This window comes from Chionomys nivalis, chromosome 7 (assembly GCF_950005125.1).
Source record: "Chionomys nivalis chromosome 7, mChiNiv1.1, whole genome shotgun sequence".
NCBI lineage: Eukaryota > Metazoa > Chordata > Mammalia > Rodentia > Cricetidae > Chionomys > Chionomys nivalis.
Window position 1 is genome coordinate 37,520,946 of NC_080092.1, and position 15,941 is coordinate 37,536,886.

Consider the following 15,941-nt stretch of genomic DNA (forward strand, 5'->3'; position numbering starts at 1 on the left):
CCCTTAGGAAGGTAGTCTTGGGGTGGATAAGAAAGCAAACTGAGCAAGCCAGTAAGAAGCCCTCCTCCACAGCCTCTGCATCAGTTTCTGTCTCCAGGTTCCATCCTGGAGTTCCTGCCCGTGCCCTGAGTGATGGACTGTGAGGAACAAGTATAAGCGAAACCGAATTTCTCTTCCCCCAGAGGTTTTTGCTTCTAGTGTTTAATCACAGCACCAGAAACCCCAAGAAACAAGGCTGGAAGGGGGGCCTGCGTACAACACCCCAGTCTTCTACCTCCCAGGTCACTTTCTATCTGCAGAGACTGTGGGCAAAGCAGTCAGAGAATGTGGCAAATGGAATGGACACATGTGGAAGCAATATAGGCAGGCGGTAGATGGCTGCTCCCAGCTGTCAAATCTGTCTCTGCTCTTGGACTTGAACCACAGGAGTGATGAGGAGAACCACCTGGAATGAAGACTGCTCCTATGGCTGTTGGCTCTTGGGATCAGATTTTTACAGGGTTCTGTGTGGAAGATCTGGGTGCACAGGGTCTCAAGAGGTTCTAAAAGTCACACCTGCAAGATTCAAGTTGCTCAAGACACAGCATTCAAAGACACCAGAGAACACAGAGCCCTGATCTCCTCTTGTTATTGGTACTAAGGTCCCAGTGGGACCACAGATGCAGAGAACTTTGTCCTGCTGCCTGGACCAGCATTTGGCAGTGATGAACCCTGAACATGCTTTGTTTGAATTTACATGCTCCAGGAATTAAGAATTTCTTGTAGGGTTCCGTTTGGGTCTTCTTGGATCATTGGCTCATCTGACCACATTGGGCCCTCACTCCCACAGGGGACCTACAGGCTGGGGGTAAGGGGAGCTCTTTTCATTCCAGGAGCCTGTGGCTTTTCCCCTCAATGCTCTCTACCTGGGGTGTCTGACCTTTGTTTGGGAAGACCCATCCTGAATGTGGGCAACCCCATGCCATGGGCTTCCATCCCAGACCGAAGAGGAGAGGGGTGGGTGAGTCTCATTTACACGAGGAAACTACAGAATTGTCTGTTAGTCCGTGGGAGTCTTCTGCAGGTGGGTTTGAGTAGGAGGGCTTCTTCTAGAACAAACAGAAGGGGAGCGGGTCAAGGCCTAGATGGGCCTGCTCCTCACCCGTGTCTTCTTCTCAGGACTCCTGGTGGAAACCTAAAACCCCAAGAGTCATGGGAATGACTGCACACAGAGCTGGGTGGGCCATGCAGAAATGTGAAACTTGAGGCCCAGACGAAGGGAGGGGCTTGACCCAGCTCACAGGGGAAGCCCGTGCTTCAGCTGAAACTTGACCCCCATTCCTTGTTTTACCGTCTGTGACACTAGACACAGTAAAATAGTCCTTCGTTCACTTACTGACTCCCAGAAACCAGAGGTACTATTGAGCTGAATTCTCTGAGGCTCTGTCTGAGCTTGTTGGGAAAAGAGATTGCATCGATTAGCAATGCCTACCTTGGGTGGAGAAGGAAGTGCGGGCGGGGGTGGGGTTGGGTGGGGTGGGGAGGAGGTGTCGAAGCAAGTGTGTATCATGGGAGAACTTTTCCTGTGATTCTGAAAGGAATGTTTTCCTACCTTTAAAGTTGGGCCTGATCCTGGCATCATACCCAGAAGTCCTCCCCATGAGCTTATCTAGGAAGTCCGAGGGTGACATAGGCTTGGGTGCAGAGCGGGCAGCTTCAGCCTCCTTGGAAGCAGCAAGGCTAAGGACAGAGAGAGAGAGAGAGAGAGAGAGAGAGAGAGAGAGAGAGAGAGAGAGAGAGAGAGAACACAAGATTATGCTGGTTCTTCTCCATGCTCTGATCAGACCCCAGTCTTGCTCAGCGATGTAAGACCCCCGGAGTGCTCTGAGCTTGAGCTGGTCATTAAGGCAGAAGGCTCAGGCCACACTGTTTATGCAGCCTCAGTAGAAGCCAGCCTGGAGCCTGGCAGACAGCCAGTGTCTGACAGGTTGAGAAGTCTCTGACTCCTCTCAGTGTCTGTGATCATGAGTCATCCCACTGGCTGCTGGGTCTCCTTGGGAGAGGAGGATGAAGGGTCGGGTCTGGGTCTCCCTTGAGGAGAAGAGTGAGGGGTCAGACTGGCTGACTCAGCTCTGCTGGGGGGGTGTACCTGCCCTCTCACAGGTGCGTGGGCAGTTAAAGGAGCTCAGAGCTAACCATTTCCTTTCAAGTTCTCAGGATCAGCTAGTGTAAAAATAAACAAATAGATAAATAAAAGTTGCTACAGTCAAATGCCTTTGGAAATACAAGTTCAACCCGCTGACCTTTCGCAGGCATATACCCTTATGCACAGGGACGCTTACATTACAAAATAAGTATTTTAGAAATTCACCCTTAGAAAATGGAGGTGGTGCGTGCCTGTAACTCCAGCGCTCCAGAGGCTGAGGCAAGAGGATTGCTGTAAGTTTGAAGCCATCCTGTGCTACGTAGCAAACACTATGCACCTCCCCCCCCTGAAATGTGACTTCCTTGAGAAGCCCACACCCATGCTCACGGGTGTCTTTCTTTCTGAGCGCTTCTCTTTCTTTTAAACCCGTGCTTAATCTCTATACCAAAATGTCTTCAATAACTCACATCACTGCTTACAAAAGTGGGGGGTGGGGTGGGCAAAGTTGAGGCAGGGTAGTGGAAGGTGAAACACGGGTTCCAGAGCTGATCAGTTAATCCTTGGGACCAGGAGTAGGGAGGTTGGAAATTAAGTGTCTGGTGACATTCCAAGGTATTTCTGTCAGGCCTCTTTTTCCCTAACAAGGCAGGTTAGTCACACCTAAACAAAGTCCCAAAGTTGCCCCGATTTCAACACGAGTCATGGTTGGAGGCATAAGGGTTGAAGAGCAGTTACTTTGGTTTTCAGGCTTTGGGTCCCTAAGAGGCCCGAAGTCTACAGCTACACTCAGATGGAGAGATCCATGTGCTGCCCTGGCAGAGGCTTGTGGATCTTCAAAGATGGAGGGAGCACAGAAGCAGAGGGAGGTGTGTGTGTGTGTGTGCCCCCCAAGGGTCCATACTGAACTTGACTCATTCTTTGTTTGCTTTCTTTCTTGAACCTTTGTCTTCATTACTGGGGACTGACCCCAGAGAAGGCTTTTCTTTTCTTTCTTTCTTTCTTTCTTTCTTTCTTTCTTTCTTTCTTTCTTTCTTTCTTTCTTTTCTCTTGTCTGTCTTTCTTTCTCTATCTTCCTTCCTTCCTTCCTTCCTTCCTTCCTTCCTTCCTTCCTTCCTTCCTTCCTTCCTTCCTTCCTTCCTTCCTCCCTCCCTCCCTCCCTCCCTCCCTCCCTCCCTCTCTCTTTCTTTCTTCCTTTCTCTCTCTTTCTCTTCCCCTTCCTTCCTTCTTTTCTTTCTCCCTCCCTCCTTCCCCCCTCTCTCTTTTTTCTTTCCTTCTTGTGCACATGCATGTTGATCAGAGGAAAGCTCAGAGGAATAATTTTTTTTTTGTCTAACACGTGGGTCCTGGGGATCGAACTGAGGCCAATACACTTGACAGCAGGTGCCTTTACCAAGTGAGTCACTTGCCAGTCACAACCGTTTCTTTTTGAAGCTGTATCTTTGTTTATATCCAAGGGCAGAGATCACATAATTTTATTTATTACCTATTTGTTCTCTAATCCCCCAGGTGTCTACCCTGCTGTCTCAAACTTAATTGGTGCTCAGCGATTGCGTGGTGACTGAATAATGATTGAGACACCCATTAATTAATCAAATAAATATACCCGCTAATAGGAAGTGTTCGTAAATATTGATACATGGGTTAACAATTTAAAAATATAATTAGACTATTATACACAGTAATAAAAACACAGACACAGTCTGGTGTTTCTTAGGAGATTTGCAAGGCATGCTGGAATTTCCTGGACATCCTTGCTGAGGCTTTGAGAATACCCTATTCAGGTCTCAGGGAGCTGTACTGGACTGATGAAGAACATTGCCATTGTTTGGATGGGGGTTGTGGTGCAGCTGGGGTCCTCTGATAAGATGGGCTTCCGCATGTATTGATGGGGGTGCCATGTATCCCAAAGGAGGGTGTGTAACAGCTGTGTGCAGAGACTAGTGTGTGGATGTGGAGCAGATAATGTCACGGAGCTTAGTGTGAGTAAACACGAGGGTGCCTGTATCTATGGCAGGTTAGGGCCATTGTAGTCACATGGGATGCAATGTGTACAGTGACGGGGTGACGGGGGAATGCTGACAACATACATGTATGTTTTTCTATGCATTGTAACATATAATGTAGCAATAGCTCCCATTGGTGCTGCCTGTGCCTTCCCAGGGAGAGGCAAGAACTGAGGGAGCGCAATGGAGAAACACTGCTTAGTGGCTTGCTCCCCATGGCTTGCTCAGTTTACTTTCTTATACACTCCAGGACCGCGTGCTCAGGGGGTGGCACTGCCCATCGTGGGCTGGACCCTCCCACATCAATCGTTAATCAAGAAAATGTCCAATAGGCTTGCTTATAGGCCAGTCTGAGGGAGGCAATGCCTCAAGTGAGATTCTCATCTATTGAGTGATTCTAGGTTGTGTCAAGTTGACAATGAAACCTGACCAGGATAGGACAACATCAGCCAGTACAACGACAATTACACGTAGAGGGGAGCGTTTTGGGCACCAGCGTGGTGCTGCTTGCCGGTGTCCACAGCTTGAGCTTGTCCTCACGGATAGGGAAGAGCTGTGTCGGAAGCATTGTGGATACACTCAGACTTAGCTCTGACTGTCTCTGAGACCATTAGAGCAGCTGAGAGAAAACTGATTCAGTAACGATGCAAGCTGGGCATGGTGGGATACACCTACAATCTCAGGATTTGAGAGGCTGAGGCAGGGAGATTGTTCTAAGTTTGGGTCCAGTTTGGGGTACATAGTGAGATCCTTTCTGGAAAAAAAAATGGGGCTAGAAGTGACTCGGCAGTTAGGGCCTTTTACTGCTCTATCAGAGGACCCAAGTTTAGACACTAATACACACATCAGGTGGCTCACGACTGCCTGTAACTCCAGCTCCTAGGGATACAATGCCTTCTACCAGCCTCTGTGAACACACATACAGGTAAAATAAACCTTAAAAATTTTCCTCCCTCCAAAACTAAAAAGACACAAGCAAACAAACTAAGAAACCTAAAATTCATCGTGTGTGCTCAACACCAACCTCCAAATCTTCAAGGTTTCCTAATATTTCCCCAGAAACAAAGGCTCCATCTTGATGCCAAAGTGGCCATTTCCCTGCACCTGATAATCCTCAGCCGTTTCTGCCTCTGTTTGGACAGTGCAATTTGCACAGGATTATTTTAAGCCTCTCCCTCATTTTCAGTGGATCTGTGCTCTGGGCATCTGTAGGCAGTAAACACACTGCATTTGGAGTCACTGCCTCTGGGGATTTTACAAAAGCTGAATGAGTCTGAAAATGAGGCACCTGGCCACGTATAAGCACTGGGAAGCAAGACAAATTACTTCATTTTTTAAAAAAAGATTTATTTTAGATTGTGTGTGTGTGTGTGTGTGTGTGTGGTTTGTGCATCTGTGAGAGCAGCTGCCCATGGAATTCAGAAGAGGGCATCGAATCCTCTGGGCCTGGGGTTATGGGTATTTGTGAATGGCCTGCCAGGGGTGCTCGAAAGTGAACTAGGGTCCTCTTGGAGAGCAGCAAGTGTTCTTAACTCTGAGCCATCTCTCCAGCCCCCACATAGGTTTGATGAATACTAATTGCCAGAAAGTGTAACCTCTGTCCCATGGGAGGTTTTTGGTAGTAGATGCATCTTTGAACAGAGCATGGCGAATCTGTCATCTTCTGTTCAGGGCATGTGTTCCCCCAGGGGTCTTAAGGAACCTGAGTTGTGACTCTGAATGGCAGATACCATGTGTATCTGTTTGTCAACTTGACACAAACTAGAGTCACCTGAGGGATGTGAATCTTAATGGAGGAATTTTCTCCCGCAGATTGTCTTGTATGCATGTGTGTGGGTCATTTTCTTGATCAATAATGATTTCATGTGGGAGGGCCCAGGCTACTGTGGGTAGTGCCACCCCCCGGTCATGTGATCCTGGGTCATATGAGAAAGCAGACTGAGAAAATCAGGGGGAGCAAGCTGGTAAGCAGTATTCCTCTATGGCTTCTGCTTCAGTTCCTGCCTTCAGGTTCCTGCCCTGAGTTCCTGCCCTGGCTTCCCTTACTGATGGACTGTAGTTTTGTAAGCTAAATAAGTCATTTCTTTCCTCGAGTTAATTAATTCTGGTCACAGTTGTTTATCCCAGCAATAGAGAGAAAACCAGGAAAGCATGGAAAGGCTTGGGCCCAGTGCTCAAGCTGAAAGGCAGGACGATGGAAGAACATGGGAACTGTGGGACTTTGGGTGAGTCCTGGTTTTCGGGTCCCTATGATCTGAAATGAGTGGCTTAGTATAAATTGGGAGGAGCCTGAATCCGATAAGCATCATCTTATGAGTTTGCTGTATCATGCAACTGGTCCTGGGGTGGGAGCTGGTCCTGACTCCTTTGGGGGATGCCCACATACTTGTCCTGGTTCTTTTCCATTCAGTGTTAATATGTCTGCTCAGTGAGCCAACTTATTTCTCGGTGATGTTTTGGAAGAAAGGCTGGACTGATGTCCAGAGTCTCACTCTCCAGGGACAGGGGTAAGAAGTATGGATCTGCATTTTAGATAAGCCGGGGCTGGTTAGGACATGGCAGCTTCCACCATATCATATGTAGCACCATGGCTCCAAGGTTAGCCGGAATGGGGGGTCCTCACAATGCTCCATGCATTCCATTTCCCTAGCTCACTATGGGCAGAGGAGGCCTAGAGGTAAGGGCAGGCAAAGTGATAAGGATTAGAGGCAATACAGGAGAGAAATCAAGAGGCCCAGGTAGCTAGGGGGATTCTGGGAACTGGAGGAGGAAAGAAAAGCAGTAAGGGTACCAAGAGGAGGAGAGCCCAAGGATAGAAGCCTCTGAGGGTGATTAACGTCTGCTGTCAAGGTTGAGCAGTGGCCTCAACCTTCCCAATGCTGTGACCCTTGAATACATGTTGTGGTGACCCCAACCATAAAATTATTTCATTGCTACTTACATAACTCTAATTTTGCTACTGTTATGGATCACAATATCTGTGACATCTGTGTTTTCTGATGGTCTCAGGTGACCCCTGTGAAAGGCAGTTTGACCCCCAGGGGTTGCAACCCACAGGTTGAGAGCCACTGATGTAGCAATTGGATGCTTCATGCAGTTGTGGGAGTGGGGGCAGGCAAATGGGCGTGTGGGTGGAATGACATTTGCACTCAAACTCTTAGTCTGATGTGGGGCTGCCTTGAAGACCTGGGGGAGGAAGAATGTGGGCAGAAGGATCAGTTTATCTAAAGTCTAGAGGTGAGAGAGGATTTGGGAAGCAGAAAAAAAATTGTGTGTGTGTGTGTGTGTGTGTGTGTGAGAGAGAGAGAGAGAGAGAGAGAGAGAGAGAGAGAGAGAGAGAGAGAGAGAAAGAGAGAGAGAGGGAGAGCACAGTGGCAAACAGTGGCAAGAGGGTAAGAGATGAGGATAGAACACAGCACAGGTTGAAGTTTTGGAGTTGCAAGGATGGATCCATGGTCTATGTCCTTATGGTCTACAGTTAAGGGAGGCGGGAGCTGGGGAGATGGCTCAGTGGGTGAAGTGCTCACTCTGCAAGGGTGCGGCCCCGAGTTTGAATTCCATGAAAATCAGGGCACGTAAGCCAGGCATGGTGGTGCATATCTTTGATCCCAGCGCTTGGGAGGCAGAGGCTGATGGATCTGTGAGCTTGGTCTTCCTTCTGTTTTATTAATATTTACCCACTGCATGCATCAGGTGTATGCTTATGGCATGTGCAAATAAAAATGTCACTGCCAACCAGAATAATTTCCCATATGGATGTCTCTTTGAGTCCCTGGCACAAAGCAAAGGCCCTTTGTCACCAAATGGAGCAGTCTTTGTCTTCTGTTTCCAGAGAGAGAGAGAGAGAGAGAGAGAGAGAGAGAGAGAGAGAGAGAGTCTGTGTGTCTGTGTGGGTACTTGTGCACATGAGTGTCCACGTGTATATGGAAGCCCAGCGTTGATGTCATCCTCAACTGCTCTGCAGTAGTTCTTTGAGACAGGGTCTCTCACTAGTGAACTTAGAGCTCACTAATGAGGCTATAGTGACTGGCCAGTGAGCCCCGGGGCTCTTCCTGTCTCCATACCCTGGCATTATAGTTGTATATCACTACTCTCAACTTTTTAATGTGGCTTCTAGGGACTGAACTCAGGTCTTCAGGCTTGCAATGCAAACACTTTACTCACTGAACTACCTCTTCAGCTTGCCCTCTGGCTTCTAATTGTTCAGGGGATAGAACTGGTGAGATAGTACAGCTTTTAGGAGAGGAAGTTGCCATCTGGTTTAGATGGCACCATCAGACCCCTGTGGTAGACTGGAAGAGGAAGGCAGTATCTGGATGATCAGACACTGTCTGAGTTTTTAGTCATTTAAACCTCTGTGCACTTTTAGAAAGGCCCGACAGACATCTGCCACTGTCCGCGCCGTGCTTTTGAATGAAGGGTATGGCAGATGGTAGGGAGGTGCTGTCTGCTGAGCTCTGGGGAAGAGATGCCTGCACCAGGCTGGTGTTCTTGGTTTGATGGACTGAACTGATTTCTGTCCCTGGTTCTGGCCCTAGCAGGTTTGGAGGTTGTTATCAGCAAGGGTATGGCTGGTCACCCCCAGCTTCTCCTGAGTTGCATCATCAGGTCAACATCTGGCTTCCCCTGGCCAGCTGTGCAATTCTGATTTTATTTGATTGCGGTAAGGGGCTTAAGCTGGTGGGGGAGAGCCTGACATTTTATTACTTTCACTTCGTGATCTGCTAAGCAGTTCCAGGGAGCAGAATGTCACAGCCACATACATTAAGTTCCTCTCCCTGGGATTTTAGGGAACAAGATGCCCTTGCCTCAGCCTTCTTCCCATGGCTGCATGTGGGAAACACACACACACACACACACACACACACACACACACACACACATTTCAATATGATTCTCTTCTGCTATCGAGAGAAGTCTGTGCTCAGGGAAGAAGCTCAGGATTCGTCCAGTTCTGGTCATGCTCTCTGGGCTCTCAGTAGCATTCCCCAGCCTTCTGTGCACCAACTCTGTTTTTTCCAGTGTCCGCACAGAGCAGGGCCAGCCGTAGAAGGGTTCAATGAGAGGGCTAGCAGAATTTAAGGAGGTTCTCCCTCTCAGAGTTGTGGAAGTGCCAGGCTTTGGCAGGTAGGGACCTCAGAAAGCAAGTACCTTGCTCTCCTCCCCCTGGTCCTGGCATCTTGTAGCATCTTGGATCCTCCAGCCTGGTCTACTCAGGCCACAGTTTCATGTACATCAAGTTTATTCACCTGAAGAGAATGTGCCTGTCTCTCTCATGTTCTGTCTTATTTTCAGAAAGCTTCCTTTGGTGCCAGATAACATCAAGAGCTGAACACTGATTGTAACCAACACGCACTCTGAACATACTGTATCTTACTTTGTAGAAAAGTCCATTTACACATCGGAAACTGAGGCTTAAGTGTGTAACTTGATCAGTCCAGCTTGTGGCCCTCCATGGGGACTTGCTAAACAATGTTCGTGCTTTTTTTAATTATGTTTACAATATTCTGTCTGTCTGCTTGCTGACCAGAAGAGGGCGCCAGATCTCATTACAGATGGCTGTGAGCTACCATGTGGTTGCTGGGAATTGAAGGCAGGACCTCTGGAAGAGCAGGCAGTGCTCTTAACCGCTGAGCCATCTCTCCAGCCCCCTGTTTGTGCTTTTCTTTATTCTCATCTCCTCCCTCTTTATGTGCATGTGTCAAGGCTTGGGTAAGGGAATCTCTCATTCTTTGGTCAACTCTACAACCTTCCTTCCCCCCCAGAATAGGAAAAACTGGGTCTTGTACAGACAGGAGTCAGATCATAATCTCATAGGGTAGTGGACATGGCTTTCACGAAACAGAAAGCCTAGTGCATGGGAGGGGCCCCAGAGACTTGCTAAAAGAATAGTAGATAGTTGAGATCCTGGATTAAGTTTAATTTACCTGTGTAATCATATTTCATTAGGGGTTTAACATTAGGGAAGTTCCCGAAATCCCTAGGCTCATGCCTGTAATTCCATCACTTGGGAGGCCGAGGCAGGAAGATTGCTTTGGGGCTTCACTCATCTGGGTGACAGAGTGAGACTCTGACTCAACCCCCCCCCCCCCCAAATTCTGACCCTGGTGCTTTCAATAAGACCCTTGGGAGGATTCTTCTTGTGTGTCTGTGTTCATGTGTGCCTGTGTGTACATGTAGAGGCTGGAGGTCAATGTTGGGCCTCTTCTTCAGTTGCTTTCCACCCTGTTTTTGAGAAGGGTCTCTCATGGAACCTGGAACTTAGTGCTTTGCCTAGACTGGCTGGATTCTCCTATTTCTGCCTCCCTATCCTTAGGATTACAAGGGTTTTTAACCTAGCACTTGGGTTTTTCTCATGGGTGCCGGGAGTGCAATTCAGATTCTCATGCTTGCGTGGCAAGAACTTTATTACCCAAGTCATCTCTCCAGCCCAAATTCTTAATGTTCTCTGGGAGAATCCAGGGCTATGAAGGAGAAGCCATTCCTTTTCATTTCTGGAAAATTCATGAACATTCCATGGAATGACATGGCAGCTTGCCACAGTCAAAGCCACATGTGTGCCGAGGCCCCATATGCCTAATACCTTATGTCACTAACTACAGTTCTGTATCCGCCGCTTTTCTTGGCTCTGACTTTTCCTGTGTATCTCATTAGAAGGGAGGTGGGGTGCGGTATGGGGTGGGGTAGGGTGGGTGTTAAGTGGTCCTGGATGAGACAGGGACATGGGGGATACAGGGAACTCTTTAGAGGCTTTTGTGTTGGGGGGCATGTCTGGGGGTGTTGCTGTAGCCAAGTCCAAGCTCTCTGCAGGCCTGGTATCATCAGCATGCGTACCACGAACCAGCTTCAGCCGAGAGAGCGGACGGCTCTTATTACCTTCAGTGCGGCTTTCTGTTTAATCAGATAAATCTCACTGGAGAGATGTGTGTGTGTGTGTGCAGAGAATGGAGCCTGGGCTGCTGAACAGAAAGTTTAGGGAAAAGGGATTGAACAGATGAGGAGAGATTGGTCATTTGAGGTCACAGGTGGAGGAATAGAAACATAGAGGAGAAACAGGAGAGAAATGGAGACATGTGTTGGAGACCTTGTGATGGTGATGGCTCCTGTTCACTGTGCACTTTGCATATATTAGCATATCCGGTCTCCATCATGACCCCACAACGATGACATCATCACCCCGTTTTACTGGTACAGAGGCTGATGCAGTCCCTTTCAGACATTAGCCAAGATTGTGCCTCTAATGACAAGCAAACCTCGGAGCCCGGCCATCTCGTAGGCCCACACTGTGACATCCATGCTTCTACGGCTCTTTGGAACTGTAGGTGAGAGCCTGGGGCACTCGGGATTGAAAAGCATGGTTAGAGAACAACATGGACATTGTTCTTGACCCACGACTGCCTTGGATCCCCTAGCACCTCCACAGCAGCATCACCAGGCAAACAGGCTTGTTCAGATAGTAGGGCTGTAAGGCCACTGAGGGGTCCCTGGATCGGATGTGGGACATTTGTTTGAAGATTTGCTCATTCTCAAAGGTAATAAAGGGATGTGGATGAAGTCTTTCTTTATTGCTTTTGAAATAATCTCTACCAAAACTTGTCTCAAGTAAACCAGCAGTGGGCAGGTGTGGTGGTGGGGTTGGAACACAGGGTGACCCTAGCACTTGGCACATGGAGACAAGAGGATTGTGAGTTCAAGGCCAGTAGGAGCTACAGAGTAAGAGTCTTTCTCACAACGCCAAGGGCTGGGCATGGGGTTCAGCAGTAGAGTGTCTGTCTGGCACATGCAAAAAGGTAAAAAAAAAAATCAAAACAGGTTCCCCTTTGCCGTCCATTTTACCCTTTTCCACCCAGTTCACTCACTGTTAAAGCTCTGTACTCTGTCTGCCTTTACAAACTCAGCTCTTGATTGACAAAAGGTCCTAGTGGTTTTTTTTTTAAACCAATGCTTTGAAAACAAATGTTAATTTCTCAGATTAGTCAAGGGTTTTCTTTATTAGGCACTCCAAGTTAATAACCATCACATTTGAGATAGTGTTAAGTTCATTAGTTCATTTATTTACTTACTAAATAATTATAGAATACTTATTACATGTCTAAATAGTTCGTGTTGGAGCAGAGTTTAAAAACAACAATATCTGCCATTCCTTATTGAATGGCTATAAAGAACCAGACAAAAAATTAATTTTATTCGGACTGCAGAGATGACTCAGGGAGTAAAAATACTTGCTGTGCTGGTATGAGAACCTGAGTTTGAATCCCCAGAACCCACATGAAGCTAAACATGATGGTACTCATCTATAACGTGAGTGTTCTTGTCACAGGATGGGAGGTAGAGACAGGAGACTCCCTGGAAACCTGTGGGCCAGTTGGTCTGGTGCATGCAGTAGCAAGTCAGAAAGAGGTTGTCTCAAGGTAGAAGTAAAACCAACACTTGAGGTTGTCCTCTGACCTTTACACACGTACTGTGGCAAGTTTGTGCCTGCACTCACACACTAGAACAAGCCCATGAACATATACATCACACACACACACACACACACACACACACACACACACACACACAAAGTTAATAGCATCGTATATGCTATCCACTCTTTCATACATCTAAAATGAGGAAGCTGGGGGTTCTAGAGTTTTAATGTCCCACCCAGGTCCTCTGTCTTACCTATATGAGTGACCAACTTGTTACAGTCAGTGTATCACAGGAACTAGTAGGTGGAAATCAATCTACAACAAATAAGAGCTTCAATATCTGTTGCAACCCCTCCAAGGCTCCAGGAACATTGTAGAAGTAGGAGCAGGAAGAAGGGGAGAGCTGGAGGAAGGGCTGAGCTGTGCAGAGTGCTGACTTAGGGACCTGCCATGGCCCCCAAACTCACAGCAGCTGCGATCGCTTGTATAAATTCTGCACTAGGTAACTCCGTGATTATCTGTGTTAGTCCCTTTTCTGAGTACTGTGATAAAATACCCCGACAATGAGTAACTCAAGTGAGAACATATATTTTGACTTCCATTTTCCAGAAGGATAGATAAAGTCCATGGAGGTGGGGAAGACATGGCACCAGGTGAGTCTGGTATGAAGGCAAGAGCTGGAGCTGGCTGGTCATACTCACCTCTACTCTCAGGAAGTGGAGAGAAAACAGGAAGTGGTGTCAGGATATACATCCCCAAAGCCCACCCAAAACTGCACTGGTGTGAGAACTGAGTTCGAATCCCCAGAGCCCATGGAAAGTCAGTCATGGTTGTGCTATCTGCAATGATCTCTCTCTCTCTCTTTCTCTCTCTCTCTCTCTCTCTCTCTCTCTCTCTCTCTCTCACACACACACACACACACAGAGAGAGAGAGAGAGAGAGAGAGAGAGAGAGAGAGAGAGAGAGAGAGACTTGTTGAAGACAACATAATACAATATACAAATAAAAGCTAGTTTTGGAGCAGAACCTTCTTTCTCCTACTGCTCCTCTCTCTCATCCTCCAGAACTGTGAAAAACAAGTGTGTGTTGTTTGAACACACAGCTCGGGGTATTTGGTTGTAGCAGTACAAGTGACTAACACACCATAGTAGACCATGATCTCCCCTGCCCCTCTCTCTGCATGGGTGTGGCTTATAGACTTGTGGTTAACTGGGGTGGGGTGGGTTTTACAGAACAAGTGTTCTTTCTACAGTTCGTATTATCAATATCAGAGTGCTCCTGTGTCGTCAGTGTAAAACAGCTTTCATTGACTCAGAGTTGGCTGATCTGGGCTCTGTGATGGTGAAGCATGGAGGAGCGCCTAGAAATTTCTGGAAGCTTTTCTGTGCTCTATACTGGAGCCTACTAGGGCAACTCATAGTCCCATGTAGAAGTACCATGCACCCCTTGGGTAATATTTCTGCTGCACCCTTAGTGATTTCTCTGTAGTCAATTAATAGCCTTACATTAGCATTTTGATGAAAAGGATTAGGATCTGATAGTAAGACGGCAGTCATTGCACCCACACAGATGGATGCTGTCCAGTGGCAGAAGTGTCCGGCTACTAGCTGGCTGCTGGCCTTCAGACCAGGGCTGTACAGTACTCTAAAACACAACATTTTTCTCCAGTGATGGAGGCAATATATGCATGTTGGAAAAGTGCAACGAGGATGCAATAAAGATGAAACCCACCAGCACCTTGTCACTTGGACCCTACCCTTTCTTTCTTTCTTTCTTTCTTTCTTTCTTTCTTTCTTTCTTTCTTTCTTTCTTTCTTTCTTTCTTTCTTTCTTTCTTCTTTCTTCTTCTTCTTCTTCTTCTTCTTCTTCTTCTTCTTCTTCTTCTTCTTCTTCTTCTTCTTCTTCTTCTTCCTCCTCCTCCTCCTCCTCCTCCTCCTCCTCCTCCTCCTCCTCCTCCTCCTTCTCTCTCTTTCTGTCTCGCTCTGTCTCTGTCTCTCTGTCTCTGTCTCTCTCTCTCTCGGTCTCTGTCTCTGTCTCTCTCTGTCTCTCTGACTCTCTCTCTCTCTCCCTCTCTCTCTCTCTCTCTCTCTCTCTCTCTCTCTCTCTCTCTCTCTCAGACAGACAGGGTTTCTCTGTGTAACAATCCTGGCTGTCCTGGAACTCACTTTGCAGACCAGGCTGGCTTTGAACTCACAGCAGAGACCCATCTGCCTCTGCTTTAGGTAATTTTTTTTGGGTTTTTCTTGGAGGATTCTGAATGAGCGTCCCCTTCTGAATGTGCATTTTTCCCCTCATTATTAAATTTTTACAAACATGGTTTTAAATGGCAGTGCTTGCCACTGTGTGTTGGTCTTTGTCTTTAGTCAGCGGTCCTTCTGTGGATGGACATGGACAGTGGTTTCCAGGTCCACACCATTTTGTAAAGCTCCTCCGTTTTGGAAAAGCCATGGCTAGTCCTGTAGCTATGCTAATTATTTAGTTTTCAAACTCGAGCAAGTTGTTTCTCTAGACTCTTGCCTCCCTTCGCCTGTGGACTCCCAGTAGTGGTAAGGCAGGAAAGATGCCTGCCAATCATCTGACATTCTTTAACTGAATGTTCATTGACTAACTTCAGCAATGGCTGTTGTAGGCTAATAAAGGGAGAGGTGAACCTCCTCTTCCTCCCCTTTCCTCTAAGATGTACGTAAAGGAAGGGACCTTCCCTCTGTCATGTGGATCTGAACTCACCTCAGATCTCCCCCGCCCCACCATGCTGCTATTTTCTGTCCGTCCATTGTATTAATAACTTTTGATAAATCTGTTGCCCAAATAGCCATCTGCCTCAGTATCCCCCTGGAACAGCAAAGCAAAACCTTTTTGGTAGTATTTTCAACTTTGTCATAAGTCACGCTGAAAGCCCCCTTGTGGCAAATCTCTGCTCCTGTTGTAGAAGTCAAAGTTGCCAAGTCCAAGGTTGGGATTGCTTCTGAGGTAGACAGCTGTGACAGCGAGAAGGAGCTTCTGACCCCATCTCACCTTCAGCACCATCACCACAGAAAATTAGAAATGGCATCTTCATAATGCAGGTTGTGAGCAGTTGACAAGAAGGGACACCATCCCCTACCTTCCCTTCTCAGGCACCAGCTCCCACTGCCCAGGGAGCCACAGTCACTGGTGCATGCTGAGGGGAGCTGGGCATCTCTGTGGCAGATGGCTCGGATGCCCACATGTGGCACATGGTGTTGCTCTCCCTACTGAATCGCTCTGCTCGTGTTTGCTGCCATTTTCATTCTGACAGTCCTCATGTCCTTAAATGTAAGGACACAGGAAGGCCATAGACTGAAGCCAACACAGAGCCTGCCTCTTATCACCCGGTGACCTTGAACAAGTCCCTTGAGTCTCAGAGGACGGTTTATTAGGGGTA

The 15,941-nt window shown here is 47.5% G+C and overlaps 1 protein-coding gene across 2 annotated transcripts in view; it reads right to left on the minus strand.

Moving 5' to 3' along the window:
* The window catches only part of Glra1 (glycine receptor alpha 1), an 86,292-nt gene that overhangs the window by 52,036 nt on the left and 18,315 nt on the right, over positions 1-15,941 (minus strand). For both annotated transcript variants that reach the window (XM_057775193.1, XM_057775192.1), the window contains exon 2: positions 1,592-1,719. In XM_057775193.1, the coding sequence (XP_057631176.1) occupies positions 1,592-1,719 (128 nt within the window). The remainder of the gene's footprint in view (positions 1-1,591; positions 1,720-15,941) is intronic.